General features: G+C 38.4%; 2 protein-coding genes across 5 annotated transcripts in view; both read right to left on the bottom strand.

Annotated features, from left to right (window-relative positions):
- Positions 1–18,488, bottom strand: part of LOC126871183 (tyrosine-protein phosphatase 10D) — a 54,135-nt gene extending 35,647 nt beyond the window's left edge. For all 4 annotated transcript variants that reach the window (XM_050629674.1, XM_050629677.1, XM_050629675.1 and 1 more), the window contains exon 1: positions 8,481–18,488. In XM_050629674.1, the coding sequence (XP_050485631.1) occupies positions 8,481–8,579 (99 nt within the window). In that variant the 5' untranslated portion in view covers positions 8,580–18,488. The remainder of the gene's footprint in view (positions 1–8,480) is intronic.
- LOC126871186 (protein shuttle craft) overlaps positions 1–18,569 on the bottom strand; it is a 223,773-nt gene that overhangs the window by 171,938 nt on the left and 33,266 nt on the right. The gene's annotated exons all lie outside the window — the stretch shown is intronic.

Below are 18,569 nucleotides of genomic sequence, written 5' to 3'. Positions count from 1 at the left end.
AATAATATTCCGCAAAGTATCAAAGAAAATTACAATCGAGTTTTACGTCAAAGCATGACCTACATATTTCGTTTATCTATTTATTTATCTTTCTAATCTTCGCGTCGCTATTTTTCTCATTTACTTTAGAGACAATGTCTCTAACCATTAGAAAATTATGAGAGCGCAACTGATTACTTTTATACGCATAACCGTATAAAAGCAAAGCCTCGTGGAAACGAATCGAAAAACAAAATTAAGTAGAGTAAATATCGTAAAAGCGTAAACGATCGCGACTATAATTGTTTCGTTTTGTATCAACTTTAATCCCGATGATTATTCTTCCAACTAAATACACGTTTACTCAATGATCACGAAAACTAACGGGATTTTTATATCTTTTCGAATAATTTTGTTTCAAGTTTTATTTTCAAATATATCGTTCCGAGAGTTTCTCCCATTTTTCAGCATTCATACCTCTACCAACGAGTGTTGCGCCTTTATCTTATTTGATATTTTACATTGCCATCTAATTTCTCGAAAGTGCTAATAAATGCATTAAATCGAAAGAGCGTAACGAATTATATATATTTCACATGGTCCTTTCGCGTCTATTCGTAATTATCTTACTACTACGCGTCACAAACAGATTGTCATACAGTTGTCTGTCAAAGCATTCCAGCTTCGTATCATATCATGATATCATGCACGAGCAGGAAAAGACGTGATTCCGCCCCCGAACAACGTTTACGATAAATCAGATCGATCCATCGAGGGAACGAGCATGTTTTTACTTCAACGAGGATCAAGCTACCTGCGAGCGACAAATGGTTCGCATTATCGAAAAATCCATCGTTGGATGGGAAAGTAGATATTGAAACGTGATAGATCCAAAACAGTAGAGGAATAAAATATCGAAGAAGAACAAACGGAGAATAAACGTCGTTTACGACGGCACGAATTTTCAATGAAAAGTTTTCTCAAGATGTTTTCAAAGACAGAATTTTGTTGTTAGCTCGATGACGGGTCGATATCGATGAGAAACATGGTGCTGACGGAAGTCTTTCGCGGTATATTGACCAACGAAACGTGCACGCGGCGACGTAATACATCGTAAGCAGTAAGCAGCGAGCAGCGAGCAGTAAGCGTGTATAACGCGCACAATTTGAAGCCGACAGCGCGATACGTCACAGTTATTTGCCATCCATTCGACGGACAGGGTCCTCGTAGCAAGTACTTAAATTAGCACGCGGTCATGAGCCCCGAATTCTGGGCCAATAATGTCACGGCTTTCTCTCAATCCCATCACGTCTAGCGAAAATACCGCAAACAATACGCATGCTAGCTCGCGAACACGAGCGGAATCGCTTTTGCATCGACCAACCTGTCCTCGTTCGTGAAAAAATATCGAAACGATACTGTTGGAAGAAGAAACGAATATGCGAATAACAGTTGACGCAACGTCTTGATCTACGCGACGTTTCGAGGGAAAAAAGGCGAGAGAAAACATTTATCCACGGCTCGATTTGCACACGATTCGATGACGATTCGAGAAATCTGTATGAAGCCTGTAGAGTTCTCCTCTAAACATCTGCTCTGAGATGCAGCAAGTTACTCCGAGAGAAAGTATATATGGTCCAGTGAGCTATTATACGTTTCTAACGTGATCTTTCTTCGAGTAGAACGCTAGCTGGACGATGTCCCATTATACCTCTGCTTCCACATAATCGTCTACCACTTCCATGCGATCAATCTTTTCTTATTTACTCGAAAGAATCCGAAAAGCTCGTATCTTTCGTATCCTATCGATCTATCTACTCGTTGAAAGATTTCTCGCGCGATCTTAAGATTCAGCGCGCTTTAAAGTTTAAAAGAGTAGAAAATATATTAACATCGATCATATTTACGTTTATACAACGGACGTTTTACTTTATATAAACATTATATACGTATAAGAGAACACGTACGTAATTAATCGAAGCTTAATAACATTTCAGTTTGCGTTCCATTCGATCCATATCACTTTGCCATTCGATTTCACCGATTCGATGGAAAATTAACGAAAGCGGTCCTTTCGAAATACCATCGACGCGAAATATTAGAAATTTTCCAGTTTTATAACATTTTCGTACAAAAAGTATCGGAATTACGAACGTTTCCGATCGTTAATTATCGCGATCGATCCAAAGATCAATTTATATATCAAAATCGTTAGAGTCATTTAATTACGTACGAACGGCGAAAAACAGAAAGAAGTACTCGTTTGTCCATCCAGTACGAGTTTGTCCAACTCGTTCCAACAAATTGAAACAGATGGCCTTTACTTTATCGGTTCTATCTCATAGTCTCGAGTTAATTATTATTTTATTACTTGTTTTACAGACCACCATGGATCGTTTTCTTCGTTCAAAATCTACACTTTCCTATTAAAGCTTATCCTATTAAAACCGTAATAATAACTAATAAATTAAACTGATAAATTTATCTTAAATGTGGCAAATAAAAGAACGCCAAGTCTATTCATTTTGTACAATTGAAGTTAAAAAGAGAGGATTAAATTTGTTAACGTTATTTTCGAGTAAATCGAAAATATGCGCCTGATTTGTTGAAACAAAATTAAAGGAAAGTATAAACGTTTACGATGACTGCGAATAAAATTTATATTCAAAGAACGATGTTACGATCGTCAAGTAGTCTGGAAATATAACTTTTCGTCCATTATTTCGCCGAAATATTTAAATCTTCGAACTGAAAGCCGAACCAAATACACGATCGAGTTAAGAACTTCCGCGCGAACGATTATCCGAATATTTAATAATTATTGAGATAACCTTTCTTTGATCTGACAGGTAATTATAATAATTGAAACGACGCATTTACCTCGTACATTTTCACCGCTGATGTACATCCTGCTACAAACATTACTGTTTGTAATAGAACGTTAAAATGGTGTAAAAATAACGTTTAACGAATAATATACTATACAGTAAAATGACTACCGACTTTGTCGTGTACCATATACATTATTTACCGTAGTTTATAACGCAACTTTGATCCTCTCGTAATGGCAACAGTGTTCTAATGTTTCGATATACTGTAAAACTCAGGAAGATTCTACGATTTTTTCTGCCCTTCAACGCGTGTCCGTCCGCACCCCGGGTATTCGCTTTGCATCGCGTTTATGCCGATCGTTGCTTTATTCACTTTCACTTAGCCTAGTTACCGTGCACCAGCATACGTGAATAACCTAGAGTAGTTTGCAGCAGCTCGGCGCTCGAGCATCGATTTTCTACGCGAAACGACATTCGAAAACGATAAACAATATCTTGGTGTTTAAAAACGATCGAAATGGGCGTTGTCCGATCGAACGAATGGCGATTTCATTCGCCACGGGGCTCGCAGAACGGTACTTTCGCTAAAGAAACTTTCCTTTAGTCGATAAACCGTGAAACACCTAGTAATCCTTCGTGCTTGAACTTTCATTTATTCCAACGATATTCTACGATTTCACGGTACTCGTTAATCGATAAATAAAAGCGTTTGCACAATGTTATCTTGCATTTTTCTACTTTCCTATATATATGTGTGTATATATATATTATTTGCTAATCGCAGGAAAATAATTCCAAGAAATATACTTCAAAGAACTCTTTACACGCGCAATGTCTCGAGGTATTAAGAATAATTTAACGAACGTATGTATAGGTCCCTAGGTACTGCCGATGCCTTAATATGTATACATGCATGTACGTGTATGTATGTATGCACACAGCTGTACATGACAAAAAATGTCAGAGGAAGAGCATTATTTGACATAGCATTCGATTAACATCGCAAATACGATAGTAATCGTGAAATTATCCTCAAAGTCATATTTTTCGATATTTCGAATGATGATTTTTCGATGATTCTTTTAAGCCTTTAAATAGCAGCCTGTATACTGTTATCGTCGTGCCTACGTATATAGATTATATAGATATAGCCGAGGTTAAGACAAGTCCGTAACAAGATGATATGCACGCGATCTTCGATACCAAAATGTTCGAAACTCGGAGAACGTCGGATCGGTCTGTTATTCGATAGGCTGCGCGTTTGCCCGATCTTACAACTTTCAGTCTGTTTGCGAGGAGCGTAATCGAACAAACAGTTTATCGTGATATTTCTACAACGTTTGAAAATATTCGAGAACCCGTTAAAACTGCAAGTTACATGAACAGAGTCGTGGGTTGATCGTTCACGGAAACGCGGACAATCAAAGTGGACGATGATCGTTTCGAACGTTTGTTGAAATAAATTTTCCTTCCCCGATCTGCCTATCGTAGTCATCGAATTATTCGCAGCTATTATCAAACGTTTCCGAGTTCCTCGTATTCAACGTCACGTGGATATCACGGTATTATAAATAAATCTTTGAATCGGTCTTAACCTTAGCTACGATATAACGCCGTCATGATAAGACTATATGTATAGCCCGGTTTAAAAAAACATCGATGAGCTTGAAATCTCGAAACGCATGACTTTGAAAAAGATGTCACGTTCACCATCGTATTTACCCTTCTAGATCAAATTTTCCCTATTATCGATAATAACAGATACGTATACGAGAGGATACGTAGAGGATAAGTCGATAAAAATGACCATTCGAGATATTTAAGGAACCTGAATAAAAGTTTTCCGACGTTGATATCTTCGAGTAAATTTCGATTACTATTATACGAACTGCGTCAGAAATACCAATTTCTTTACAGTCTTACGTATACGTACATTATCACAGGCGTCGCGTCGTGCATACAAATTCAGACACGTACAATGGAAAAATAATGAAAATTAAAACGATTCTAAGAACAAATATTATTTGTTCGTTTGTTCGTTTGTTCGTTTGTTCGTTTGTTCGTTTGTTCGTTTGATCAATGTGACACAATGTGTACACATATACGATATTGAAACAAATATTACGTTCGAAGATAATTCGGTTATATCGTTTACAACTGAGATATATATGCCGAGTTCTCATTATGATTAGGGTTAGGGGCGTGAAACGAATCCTCGTTTGAACTACACATGGTTGCTATGCAATCGAGAAGACATCGACTAGTGCAAATACCACTACTACAGAATTTGACAAGTAACCGCGGTAATCAGACACTCGAGAAGCTAATCTCGGTCCTACAGCTAAGCTCGGTTCGTCGAAGTCTAAGCTGGAATTGATAGCAAGACGTTAGTTAACCAGTCCAAGAGCTCGTACACCAGCGAGAGAGACTTTCCGTCACGGTGACGCTGTCGAGGAAAACTATTACGGAGTGTGTCTAAGAACACGAAATCCTCGGATTCGTGGAGAGATGTCTCCGTTCGGGAAGCGAGGGAAATCGACGCTGCTGTTAATTGGTCAATTTGAGACAAAGACTGCTTGTCCGTTTGAAGAACCTTGATTAACAAAATCCCAAGGTTTATAGCGGGTCCACGGGTTAGCTGGACTTGCGCTGTGTAGGTACATCGACATCTGGTAATCATTTTGCCCGAAGGAACCGTTGGAATGTTTACCGTCGAGTAACGTACCGTCGAGTACGGGTATTTCTTTTAACGAGGGCTATTATTATTACTCCATACTTTTGTTGGACGGAGCGTTCGTCCCGTTGACGGCGGCTACGTTCGGCGACTGATTGTCGCCTCGAGCCCAAACTCGTTGTTACAATTCTCAAATAAATACAATTGGGTAGAATGACGGCAAATTGTTTAATTACAGCTGTAAACTTTAATTACAATTTTTATGGATTTTCCCGAAGTTTCAGAGGGGAGGCTCCGGTGTCCTCTCATCTCCGACATATACAAAGCACGATATGTAAAATCCAAGGTATTTATTATTTGCTTAAAGGAGACAAATAAAATAGAAATTAGTTGAATGCGATCTATTTCGTCTTATGACAAAGTAAAAACTACTTTCGGTGCGTTTCCTTCGTAGCAGAAATATTCCACTTATAAACAACGATTTGATACGAAAAAAGCGAGTTAAACGAATACAAGAACTAGTAAATTACGTAAAATGCAATTAAATTGTACGGTAATATGTAATCGTAACTTCTCATTCTTTCGTGTCGTTAATGACTGAAAGCCACTAATTGACGCAACTATAAATAAATGAAAAAAAAGTATAATCATATAACAAGCCCTCCGAAAGCCACGCGCTTTCCTATTCTTATCTCAATCTTTTTAAATCGAACAACTCGCGGAACTCGCTTAATCAAACCATAAACGAAACCCGCAGCCTTATCAAACTCTAAAACATCGAATGCCACCGGATAAGATCGGATACGAATGGCAATTACATCGATACAAGCGAGCGGTCGAAAGCAATATGCCTGGATATGGGAGCGACGAGTTTGCACAAGAAGCATTCAATAAAATCACCAAGCAAAATTCTCGCGGCAAACGCAAAATTATTCCGGTGGAAATTTCGCAATTCGCAACTTCCGCGATACGAAACGTTTCAAAACCGATGGAAATCCAGCGTGTCGAGACGTTGAAACGCGTGCATCAACAACGTTTGCACGAACAACGTTCGCGCGGTCGAACGGATCATTGAAAATCAAAGGTCAGTGGACATCGCACCGGATACGAGGCGACGTTCTCTCACGTTGGGAAAGTCAACCGAGTTTCGCAACCCGGAGACACGAATCAGCCGAGCAAAAGAAGACTAGATACCGACCGTGTGTTCCCCTTCACCGATCGCTGACCACAGCTCGAGACGAGATCCGATTCGCATCTATCGCGAAACTCGTGAAATCTACTATCGAGTTGGGCAACTTTTCAACCGACAAATCCGCTGCTAATTTTATTCTCTACGATGGGAAAATATTTGATCGAAAATATTTGATAGCAGAAATATTATTCTCTTCTGAAACGCGATGCACGCGTCCATCTACGGTAGCTCGCGAAAGTATCGAAACGCTTGGCCACGAACAAACCTTCTACGAATGCACTTAAACTTCGACGTCTTAAAATTCAACGTCTGCAACGTTCGCGCAGAATAATCAAATTTGTTGCGTATTGCAAATACTTCGATGTAATAACGAAAGGGCGTGAGAAAATAACGCGCGATTTAGATCCAACAAGGATAGATACGATCGAACAAAACATATAACAAACTTAAAAAAAAAATATGACAAACGACAAAACGATTCGGACTATAACTCCTATGGTTAGCTTGTCCGAAGCAGCGAGAAGATATTATACGAGACAACTAGTGAAATGAACGAGAAAACAACTTGAAGAAATTAAGTAATACGCACGCGCTACTGAATTATAATAACAACAGCTGAGAATATTTATTATTATTATTATTATTATTATTATTATTATTACCATTATCGTTGGCGTTGTTGTTCTTGTTCTTGTTATTATATTCATGATACATATTATTAAGATAAACTTGTTTGCGTTGGACGAGGAGGGGTCGTCGACGTTAAACGCAAGCAGTTTCACCCTTTACTCTTTATAACCAAAATCGGCCTACTCTCAAAACTCTGTACACTTAAATAGTTTAAAATAAACGCTAACCTTACCCTACCGTTACATATGCTGCACGAAAATTTAGCAAACGATTATAACGATTACGTTGGTAAAGATCGAAACTAATTTCGAAATTCTATATACACATACACGTACTCATGTGCAAAATCTACATTCGTAGTTGCGTACTTTAACGCAAGTAGGTATTTTGCAGAGATCACGATCATTTATCCTATTTAAATGATTCGTTATACCGATAAACCTCGATATTTAGGCCGTGGACCTACTTCATTGGAAATTAGATAACAGTAAGCTAACAGTTCGATACCGACGATCGAATCGGTACAATGATTAGCAATTAGAAAAGAAGAATTTATAACAAATATAACAGAGATCCGGATCATTTTCGGATAAATTTCACAATTTTTCATCGATCGTTTACTCCTATACTTTAAGAAACGTCGAACAATGTAATCGAATAACTGGTAATTTGTAAATTTCCATCAGAATCTAGCTATTCCATCCGGTCAGGAAGAAGAACCTATTACTATCGATGACTCGTAGAATTATTACTTCGATGGCGAGGGAGGCCTTACGTGTATACCGCTTTTATGTATACGTTCCAAAGGTAGCTTTAAATTATAGATAAAAAATAAGAACAATTTCGATCGTTCTAAAGACTAATTTTACCCATAGAATATACTTTCAAAGAGAAAAGAAAAAAATTTCAAAAACGATTCATCGCAATATCGGTACAACGAATAGCAACGTGAAAATTGGAAAAGATGGAAAAGTACAGTTTCCGTGGTTGCGACAGTCACGAGACAGTTGCTTCATCGAGGAATCGGACTAAAAGTTTACGCTTCCAAAGAACTTCAATCTCGTGTACATACAAGACTGTTGCGTACGCGCGGATTCTGTGACAGAAAGGCGTTCGAACGACACGTCCTAGATTCGTACGATCACCCAACCCCAATTTTACCCATTCTACTCACCTCTGCGAGTAACGTCAGAAGCAGAAGAAGGTTGCCGCGAAGCCTGGAAATCGGTCGCGGAGAATCGACGGCCACGTCCTTCATCCTTGACGAAATCATACAGCACAGTTATCAAGATATATAGAATTACGCGCGATTCTCGATCTTCTGTTCGCAGTTCGAAGCTTTCTTCTTTCGATCGACGGTATTCTCCCCCTTTCTCTTCTCCTCTGGCCTACTTGCACGCGACGATCGATTCACCGAAACTCACGATATCACGCACACTGTCGGCAAACACTTTGGCCGTCACTAAGAACGCGCGCGAGAAACGTTCGTGTGGTGTCTGTCGATCGATCGATCACGCACTGTGGATTGCCGCGATTCGCAAGCCGCGTACCTGCTATCACGAGGAGTCGCGTATCCCGGCCTGGACAACACCTTGCGACGATACCTGTTCGCTCGATTCGCGGGTAGCACGATGCCGACGATAGGCTTGTCGAGCGAGATGGAATCGTGGAGAAACAACCAGGGGAACGACAGCTGCCATATCCATCGGCAAGCTGACTCGAGTTTGGCTAACCGGAACGCTCCTCTCCTTCTGCCCTCGCCCCTCTGTCGTTGTTCCGGCTAGCTCGCTGTACACGCTATAGGTAGGCAAACGGTACACGATAACCACGTGTCGCCGTGTGTCACGAATGCGTGCCTCTTGGCTTTCTTGTCTCTTGGCTCTTGCCTCTTGCCTCTTGCCTCTTGCCTCTTGCCTCCGCTACTTCCCATACATTTTCTACCGTTCGCTTTACAACGATCGTTGCGCGGTTCTCTATGCGCTATATGAGATAACTTCGGATTAACCAGCAACGACCTCTCTGTCCTTCCTACTTCGGCAAGTTGTAGGATTCGTTTACAAATCCAAGAGAACGAAACGTCAAGTTAGAAAATCGATGAACCACGATCGCACCAACGACATGCCGTTTCGACCAAACGACCGATCGAATTAGCACGAACCACGCGGATAAATGCGTTCGTCGACGACAGGCATGTAACGTTCGACAACGAGATCGTGCACTATCATCTTTTCTCTTCGAGAAACGTGCAACGTGAAACAGTTCCAACTAGATAACACTCAGCCTCATCCTTCTTCTCCTCTTCCTCCTTCTCCTGCTCCTCCTCCTCTTCCTCCTTCTCCTCCTCCTCCTCCTCCTCCTCCTCCTCCTCCTCCTCCTACTCCTGCTCTTCTTCCTACTCTTCTTGCTCGCCGCGCTCCTATTGCTTCTCGTTCCGAGCCCTTCGGCCCGTGCAATGGAATAACGACCCGGAGGGATGCTACCCTCTGCATCCGAGACAACGACAACGTAACGAACCGAGCGTTACAAAATCTGAGGTGTCGCCGTTATTAATCGTGAGATTGTCTCGATATTATCTAGCAATCTAGTCGCTCGAAACGAACGAATTTTCTCCGATATCCTGTAATCTCCTTTGATATTTTCCTTCCTCTCCTTCTCCTTTTTCTTTTCTTTTTCTTACGACAAAAGGTATTATTCGATTATGAATTTTTATTAAATCAGCATGTTTATTTTTACGCTTTCTTCTATCGAATACTTTCTTTTAAAAGTAAATGGAATGTACGACGAGGTAATTTCACTTTGTGAAAAGAAAATGCTAACGATATGAAAATACGAATCGCTAAAATTATTTAGCTTGTTTCTGCTATCGCGTTTCCCTTCTCGTCTACCAAACAGCTTGCGTTAACGTCGTACAATTATGTAAATAACGAACGTCACAGAACGCCGAATGAATTTGAATCGATCTTCCAGCCAGTCCAGCGTGACTTCGTTTCTCTCCTTATCGCGCACTTTTTCTATTTCGAATCGAATCCTATTTCCAAATGAAATTAATTAAGTTAAGACGTATGAAAAATGGGAATTTTTTCGAAATTCGAAGGGAAACGTTTCCCCGTATGTCGCTGTAATCGAAGATACGATCGTTGGAACAACGAATCAAAATCGTTTGGTTAATTTCATACGGTTGTCACTCTCGATTCCGGTCGATGATGAGAATATCAGCCGAAACGTGGCAGTACGTTCGATGTTTCAACGTCAAGGTGAAAGACGCCAGCTAGGGAACGGTGTCGAGTGGTTATCAAATGTGAAACTCGAAGAACGTTTTATACTTTCGTCCGATATAGGCGTGTCTGCCGATTGATATAAACGAGTTTTCATATTTTTTCCGATTCAACTCGATTCACGACGTGTCAAAGAACACGAGCGTACCGTACCAACAAAATCAATATGTCAATAACAACTACTGTTCGATATAGGTATCCAACGAATATCGTACGAAAACGAGAAAACCGCGAAAACCATCGCACGTACGTCCTCTTTTCTTTGTCGGGCAGGAACCTGTTGTCCTGCTTCACCAACTTGACGGGCGTCGATGTCAGAGGTAAACCAAAACATACGTGATCAATCCGTCGCGCACAACACGCACCACACACTGTTAAACGGTGAAATTCTCTGCGAAACGAGTATACACGACTTGGCAATAACGAAATCGAACACGTTTCATCGTCGACCGACACACATCCGTCGCCGTATCCCGGATTCTTGCTGCGTGAAAACGAACTAGCAACCAGCAAAACGAGATTTCGCACTGTGAAACGAGACTACACGGAACGAAGGGAACTCGTGACAGCCAGGAGCAGCAGGCCCACGAGTCGAATCCTTGCCACGAAAGCAGAAATCGAGAGGCAAGGTAGCTTCAACGACGACAAATACGCGATTTCGTCCGAGCTGAGGTGCACTCGGTCAACTGGCGCGCTTTCATGACGCCTCTCCCGCTGCAGGCACGGTCAACAGGACCTCGGCTACTCTCACGGCACTCCAACTCGTGGGCTCGCCGAACCAGCAGCAGCTAAATCGCTTGCCTTGCCTCGTCCCTGGCCTCTCCCACCGTCGCACGGCTAACCTGACTGCCTTTTCATTCCATCCGTTTTTCTCGTTCTCTCTCTCTCTCTCTCTCTCTCTCTCTCTCTCACTCACTCACACACTCTCTTTCTCTCTCTCTCTCACGCTCGCTCGTTCGTCTCACCATCGTTCGAATCACCGCCGACTACTGCCCCGGCCGGATACCCGACGCAGTCGCCACCACCACCACCAACGTTTTCCCTCTCCCTCCCCCACCCCATTCGCCGCTTTCCGTCGTTCCCTACCATCGAGTTAGTGCCACCAACCTAGTACTCCCACCACCGCCACCTTTTGTATTCCCTGCTGCTACGAACCGCCGCGCCGCCATCGTCCCCGTCCATGTTCGCCGCTCCGAGTTTCCTCCCTCGCTCACTGTATGTTCCTCCAACTAGAGCTGCTTCGCTACCTATCCCAATAGAACGTTTCTCTGTGAGTTCCGTCGTGTATGCGTGTACGCGTGTATGCGTATAGACTAGTAGCCAGGAACGTAGCTTGCCAAAGAGATACTTGGTTCTTCAACTGCGTGGGTTCGTTGACTTACTTCACGATCCTTTCGTCAAGTTCGCTTCCAGATTAGATTTCGTCTTTACCGAGACAAACAATTTTTTCCCCGGCACTTAGATTTTCGTTTCATACGTTTGATAACAAAAATTACGTGTTTAGGATTAAAAGTGTTTGTTGAAGATGATCAACATGTTCCTGTGAAACTGGACGACTCGTATGTTAAATATCGTGGAATAATCGAGTATTTACGTAGTTACCGGTGAAATACGTTCGAAATTAGAAAGATGTCGTAAATGTTTAAGAGTCTTACAATTTTGGTAGACTTCTTCGAGTTATCGAATGTCGTTCGTCTCATGGTACGTATTGGCACATTCTTGGAAACGAATCGTATATTACATTATAGAAATGGAACAATTCCTTTTACAATTAATTTTAAAATAGCTTTTGCTTACGATAATAATTTTTATCAAAATCTCTAAAAATAAATTACCTGTACCGTTCGAATAAAAAATGTTTGCCGTTAAGGTAGAAAGGAAAGAAAATATAAAGTCTCTATCGATACATAGTTACGTTTAATTTTTTGTCTATTTGCAACTCTCGTTTGTTACTCTCGCTTCTTCTTAAAACTAAAACTTTCGTTCGCTATCTTTGAACTTAGAACCTACCTGATATTTACATAACCGAAGGATAAGACGTGTAAAACTCAGGGACGTAGTTAAAAGCCTCTACTTTCTAATATACTTCTCTGTGACAAGTAAAGCGACTAATGGCGATGAATTTGACGAAGATACGACAACATAAGCAAGTTAAAATTGACGATGATATTGTTGTTTAAGGAAGTGCGTATTGCGCAGGCGTAATATTTCTTCCGTAATAAAAGAATTCAAACGCTTCATCTGTTTCCTTGATAAATAAATAGATTTAGTTGATTGTTTGTTTGCATATAACCCTAAAATCACATGTATCGTTGGATCGATTTTCAAGTGTAAAAGGTTTTAAGCATAAAGGCTTTAAATTTCTAAAGAATTGTACATATCGTTGTTTTATTAAATTTCATATAACAAGATATTATCGAGTACATCGTATTATATCCTTATTTTAATGAAAGTTACTTTAATGGAGGTAAGCTACAACACGATATATTCTTAATGCTTAAATATACCGTTTCGTTACTGGCTTGTAACAAAATTATTAAATTTATTTGTACGTCATTAAATATAGATCTAAGGAAATTGACTAACGACACCTTATTGAATCGCTTATCAATAATATAAGCAAATGTTAACAGAATAACTTCATAATACGAATATAAATACTATTACCTGAATTTGTAATATTAATGCATGAAAGAAAAACGAGAAATTTCAATCTACCGATAAACAATTAAATCTGAAACTGATCTTTTAGGCACAAAATAAGCAGACGTATAAATTCATGCGGCTGAATCGGTAAAGCTAACGTTGCAAAGGAATAATCGTAATCATCTATCATTTGAACTTTCGTATTAAAGATTTCAATTGATATTTCTGTAATATCGATTGGATCCTTTCTTTTTATATGTACTGCGCAAATTAACTAAATTTTTATTAATTTACAAATTACTTGTTATCAAATCCTTAAAGATAAAACAAAAAGCAACCTATTCATTGTATATATTATTTGTACTTTTTACCATACGACAAAAATTTGAATGATACTTAAATAATTAGTTAAGTAGTAACATATACTACGTATACCGATTATTTAGTATCTTAAGGAGGGGGGAGGGGGGAGGGAAATATCAAGTATTCTTCAATATATCAATTATATCTCTCTCTAATTAACAAAAAGTAACAACCAACAAAATTAAGAATTATTAATCATCGAAATAAAGAGCCTTTAAAAATATCATATCGGATAGAAATAACAATCATGAAAATTAAAAATTTCCATCTAAAATTAAATTTTATTATCAATGTCGAACTAAATCAAAAGCCCTTAAAAGAATTTCACTTCAAAATATGACAGACTAACGTTACAGACAGAATATGATTTCCATCATTTTTGGACATGTTGTAGAAATCGATATTTTAAACAACTATTTCCTATGCGTATAACGGTTGAACTCGCTTGGTTTCCAAGATATTGGCGAAAAACTACCGGTACCACTACAGAGTACTCTGCTTATAGCTTTGCATCTATGGCAATGTATTCGTTGATATTGGTTGCTGGTCACCCCATGGTAACCGAATAAAGTGACACCTGATTCAAAAAGTTATGTAAACTATAAACAAAAAATAAGAATTAGATTCGAGTTAGGAGCTATTTCATCCGGCCGCCGCACGGCGGCCGCAGCCAATAGCGCTATACGTATACGATGTCATAGGCGCACAACTACAGAGACAGTTCGCTGTAGTGGTACCGGCAGTATTTCGCCAATATTTCGAAAACCATGCCTGTACAGCATTTGTACCTATAGGAAAAAGTTGTCTAAAATGTTAATTTCTACGATATATCGATATATATACGATATTGGAGGATAGTCAGTCTTTCTACGGTTTCATCTTATAAAGAAATTAGGATTTTAGTATCAGTATCCTATTGCTCTTAATTTTAGTATCTTATTCCAATGAATCACGAGGGTAAACGAGTAATCAATTGCTTGATGGTTTTCAGTAAGAGCCATTGTCATAAATGAAATAACATCGTTAACGATAAATTCGGAATCGCTACGGGTACGATATGTAAGCATCAAGAATGTACACACGCACACACGCACACACGCACACACACACACATTCACAGCTTGCTTCGACCTGATCAGCCATATTGCGACGTCCGCTGGAATTATGCACGCAAAATCGAAATGGTCGTTGATCGTGGCGTGTGTTTATACAGTATAGTGACAGTGACAACCACACCTTTTTCCCCTCTTTTTCTTAGCACTTCGCTACATATATTTGCCCAGGCTCTCCTCTTCGCGAGTAAGAGTTACTGGAGAGACACACGCACACTATCAGTCATGCCGTGTTAGCACTTGTATCAACAGAACTTTACCAATCGTTCCTTCTTTTCCACCTCCAGCCCCTGGTACGCTCCCCACTTTTCAGAGCAACCTTCCACCAGCGCTGCATTCGCCCTCTACGCTTCTACCCTTATTGCGAGCCCCGAACAGAGAAAACTATCTACATGCATATATGTACCTATTTTGCGCGTGTGCACAATATTCATTCGTTTGTAACCGTGTTTCGTGTCACACCTACACAAAGCAGCCAAACACAGACATGCAATGCGAAAGACGCATACGTATCAAGAGAGAGGACAGGTTGTCTCTCGTAACTGTATTAGAAATTTAGATCCGTTTAAGACTGAGAGAAAGGGCATTGATTCAGAAATTAGTAGTGCTTCAATGAAATTTATAAAATTATTTACTTTTTAATCGTGTATGTGCGAGTATGTACGTATGTATTTGGTTTTTGCAGATATCTTATTTGCATATACAGTTGCGACTATATTAAAAATATCATGTGATAAAATATTGATCGGTAAAAGATTGGATTTGTTTCCGGGAAAGAAATGAAAATTTCTAGTAAAGAAATTTCATCGCAGGATGAAGATTGTTTCGCGATGATAATTAATCGAAATAAGTTAATAAACACGTTCTTGTATTTTTGTAAATTGTTTTAAATAGTTTTAAATTATTTTAAATTATTTTTGGAGGTATCATAGTATTTAGAGTATAATAAGATATATTTAATATTTCCAATATCGACACGTTGAATAGTTTATGAGATTCATCGTTACATGTACAACATAACAGAAATTCGATTAAAAAATTGCGAAACTTTATTCCACGATTGTGTCGATATTATCGCTTCCTTTTATTCCTACAACTGATGAACTATACATACATTGATATTAGATGTTAAAACTATTGACTCATCGGTAGTTAAAACACATGCATATAAGATACAGAACGATGGCCATCACAGTTGACTACCACATAAGAATACATACACTCGTGTGCGATACTCTATTTAAAATATATCTTGGACAATCGCAATCAAAGAACTAACACAAGGATGGAACAGAATAAAGATCAAATATATGTCGATTATTTCTACGTAATAAAGAACTTTTTTTCTAATTTCAGAAGAAATTCGGAATCGCCGATTTTATGCTTTTTTTTATGGGAAAACCACTGCACACTCTGTAAACTTACTTTTGCACTTTATTAAGAATAAAATAACGAATCTGTTGATAAAGCTTTACCATCTAAAGAATATGAAGGAATCTTCCTTTATCACGTTTCTGTAGCAGATTCATCGCTCGTTTTAATTATTTTAATATGTACGTACGTATGTACATTGTACATTTTTTACATATCCTTAACATATTTTATAATTCTCTCTCTCTCTATATATATATATAAACTAAAAGATACTAAGTATTGTAAAGGAACTAGCTTTAAATTAGCAAAAAGTTTGATAAAATTTCATATAATCTTGAATATTGGGTACGTTGGAAACTACATACACATGATAATGTTAATTATATTACAGCGCCAAAATATGAAAAGTAAATGCAAATTTCGATTTAATTTTTCCTCGCTACTTAACACTTTCGTTCTTTAGTGTAACACCGTTCGAAGATATATGATTTTATTATAATTTGTCCGAGATAAACCTGGATAATTAATGGGGGCAATTAATCGATGTTTAGTCTCTGAAAGATACGTGGACTGGAGAACAATCGGATACCAATATCAAACATACATCATACGGATTCTACCTTAGCGGTTAAACAGGAATCATGAGTATGACATCACCAACAGGTTCGTTCTGTTTCGTCACTATGGACTTGTTATCCCGCTGTTGTTCTATTTATATATACACATACTCATTCGAATAATTCTTAAACGATTTCAAGATACAAGATTGCTCACGCTATTATTAATATTCTTTTATAATGATTCTTTGATACGCACATATACGTATGTTTATGGTTTAGGATTGGCAATTGTTAATTAACGTATAACGGGAAAAGTGTGATTACGTGGTATCCTAGTACCTTGCGTCTCCGATATAATATCAAATATTGGTTAATAAAATCCGATAATGAGACAAACTAACAAATATTAAATTAATAATAAGCAAACAGGTTTGCGATATCTCCTAAACGCAACTTCTCTTATTAAAGTGGTTAAATTAGTCGTTCGATCACTCTCGTTTCATTGTTCGATCTTTGGTTATCGATTGAAATAGTAACCGTTCTGTCAAAGCAAAGCTACGATTAATCGACTCTCTCTTTCCAACGGATTAAAAAATTGTTCTGTTCGCGTTCTCACGTGCTTGTTAAATTCTCCGATAAAACGAAAACTATAGTTAAACATCTCAAAATGATTATTTCACTTATAAATTAGTCTAGTATACGGTAGCAAGTAGAAAAATTATATCTAGCAAAGGATTAATTGGATATCGCGCCGATATCGTTATGAAATATTCAATCGTAAGCTAATTCTCCGTGTTACACGTATATACGTATAAAAGCGGTATCGGTTGCGTTTCTCGTACTACGTTATTACCATAAATAACGATTCTTAAGGTAGACGTGGATACTAGGGACTGCGCGGCACCGTGGGCGAAAGAAAAAAAATACATACGCAGAGCACAGACAGGAACGTATTCCGTCGAAGAAAACACATTGTTACACGAACAATTTTTCTATACACGTAATAACATATAATTATATCTAAAAGTCACGAATGCTACGCCTATAAAAATTTTTAACGAAATTTTTCATCTTCATTTACATTATATGGCAGTTTCCAACAAATTCAAATTCTAACATTTTGAAATAAACGGTCACCTACGCTCAAACGCTGTTGGAATTATTTAAACGAGATATAGAAGATAGAGAAGATTCGTGGCTAAATGAAAAGAAATCTTTCTTATAAAACCTTATTTTAGTTATTATTACGTTTCATAACTATTTAATAACTATTAAAAACTTATAAAACCTTTCTTATATTACGGTACATTAGGTCAAAATAAACAAGTATTTTACCAAAGAATTACAACGCTAAAATAAAGCTTGATGTTTTACTTTATTTATCGATGACATCATCGCCGTAAGAGCCAACAAGCTAAATCTATTTCCTATAATTTGCACGAAGCTAATAAACAATTACGATGCACTCTTAAACGACGCATTTAAATAACACATTCGTTTAATAATTAATGCTTGTAGTAGATACTTTACAAAGACGCTAGAATTTGCCCGTCCCTGTGCGTAGGAGTAGTGGGACTCGCGCGAACCTACCAGACCAGACAAACAACGCTCGCGCCTAATTTCGACAAAATAATTTGTACCACTTTTCAGCCACTTTTCAGCCACTTTTCAGCCACTTTTCAGCCACTTTTCAGCCACTTTTCAGCCACTATGCGCTGTTTGAACGCTTACCATATTTTTAGTTACTTTTATGAAATATGTAAAACGAAGGTAATTATCAGACGGAAATTTTGTAAGAAAAGTTTCTTACCGATTTATATTTATACCTATTCGCATATTACATTTCCATATCACGTATATTTTATTTGCATATTTTGATATATTTGATATATAAAATACATCAACAAATCTATTTAAAAGAATAGGAAAGGCA

The sequence above is a fragment of the Bombus huntii genome, chromosome 11 (genome assembly GCF_024542735.1).
Source record: "Bombus huntii isolate Logan2020A chromosome 11, iyBomHunt1.1, whole genome shotgun sequence".
Taxonomy (NCBI): domain Eukaryota; kingdom Metazoa; phylum Arthropoda; class Insecta; order Hymenoptera; family Apidae; genus Bombus; species Bombus huntii.
Note: the sequence above shows the minus strand (reverse complement) of the source record. Positions and strands in the feature narration are given on the sequence as shown.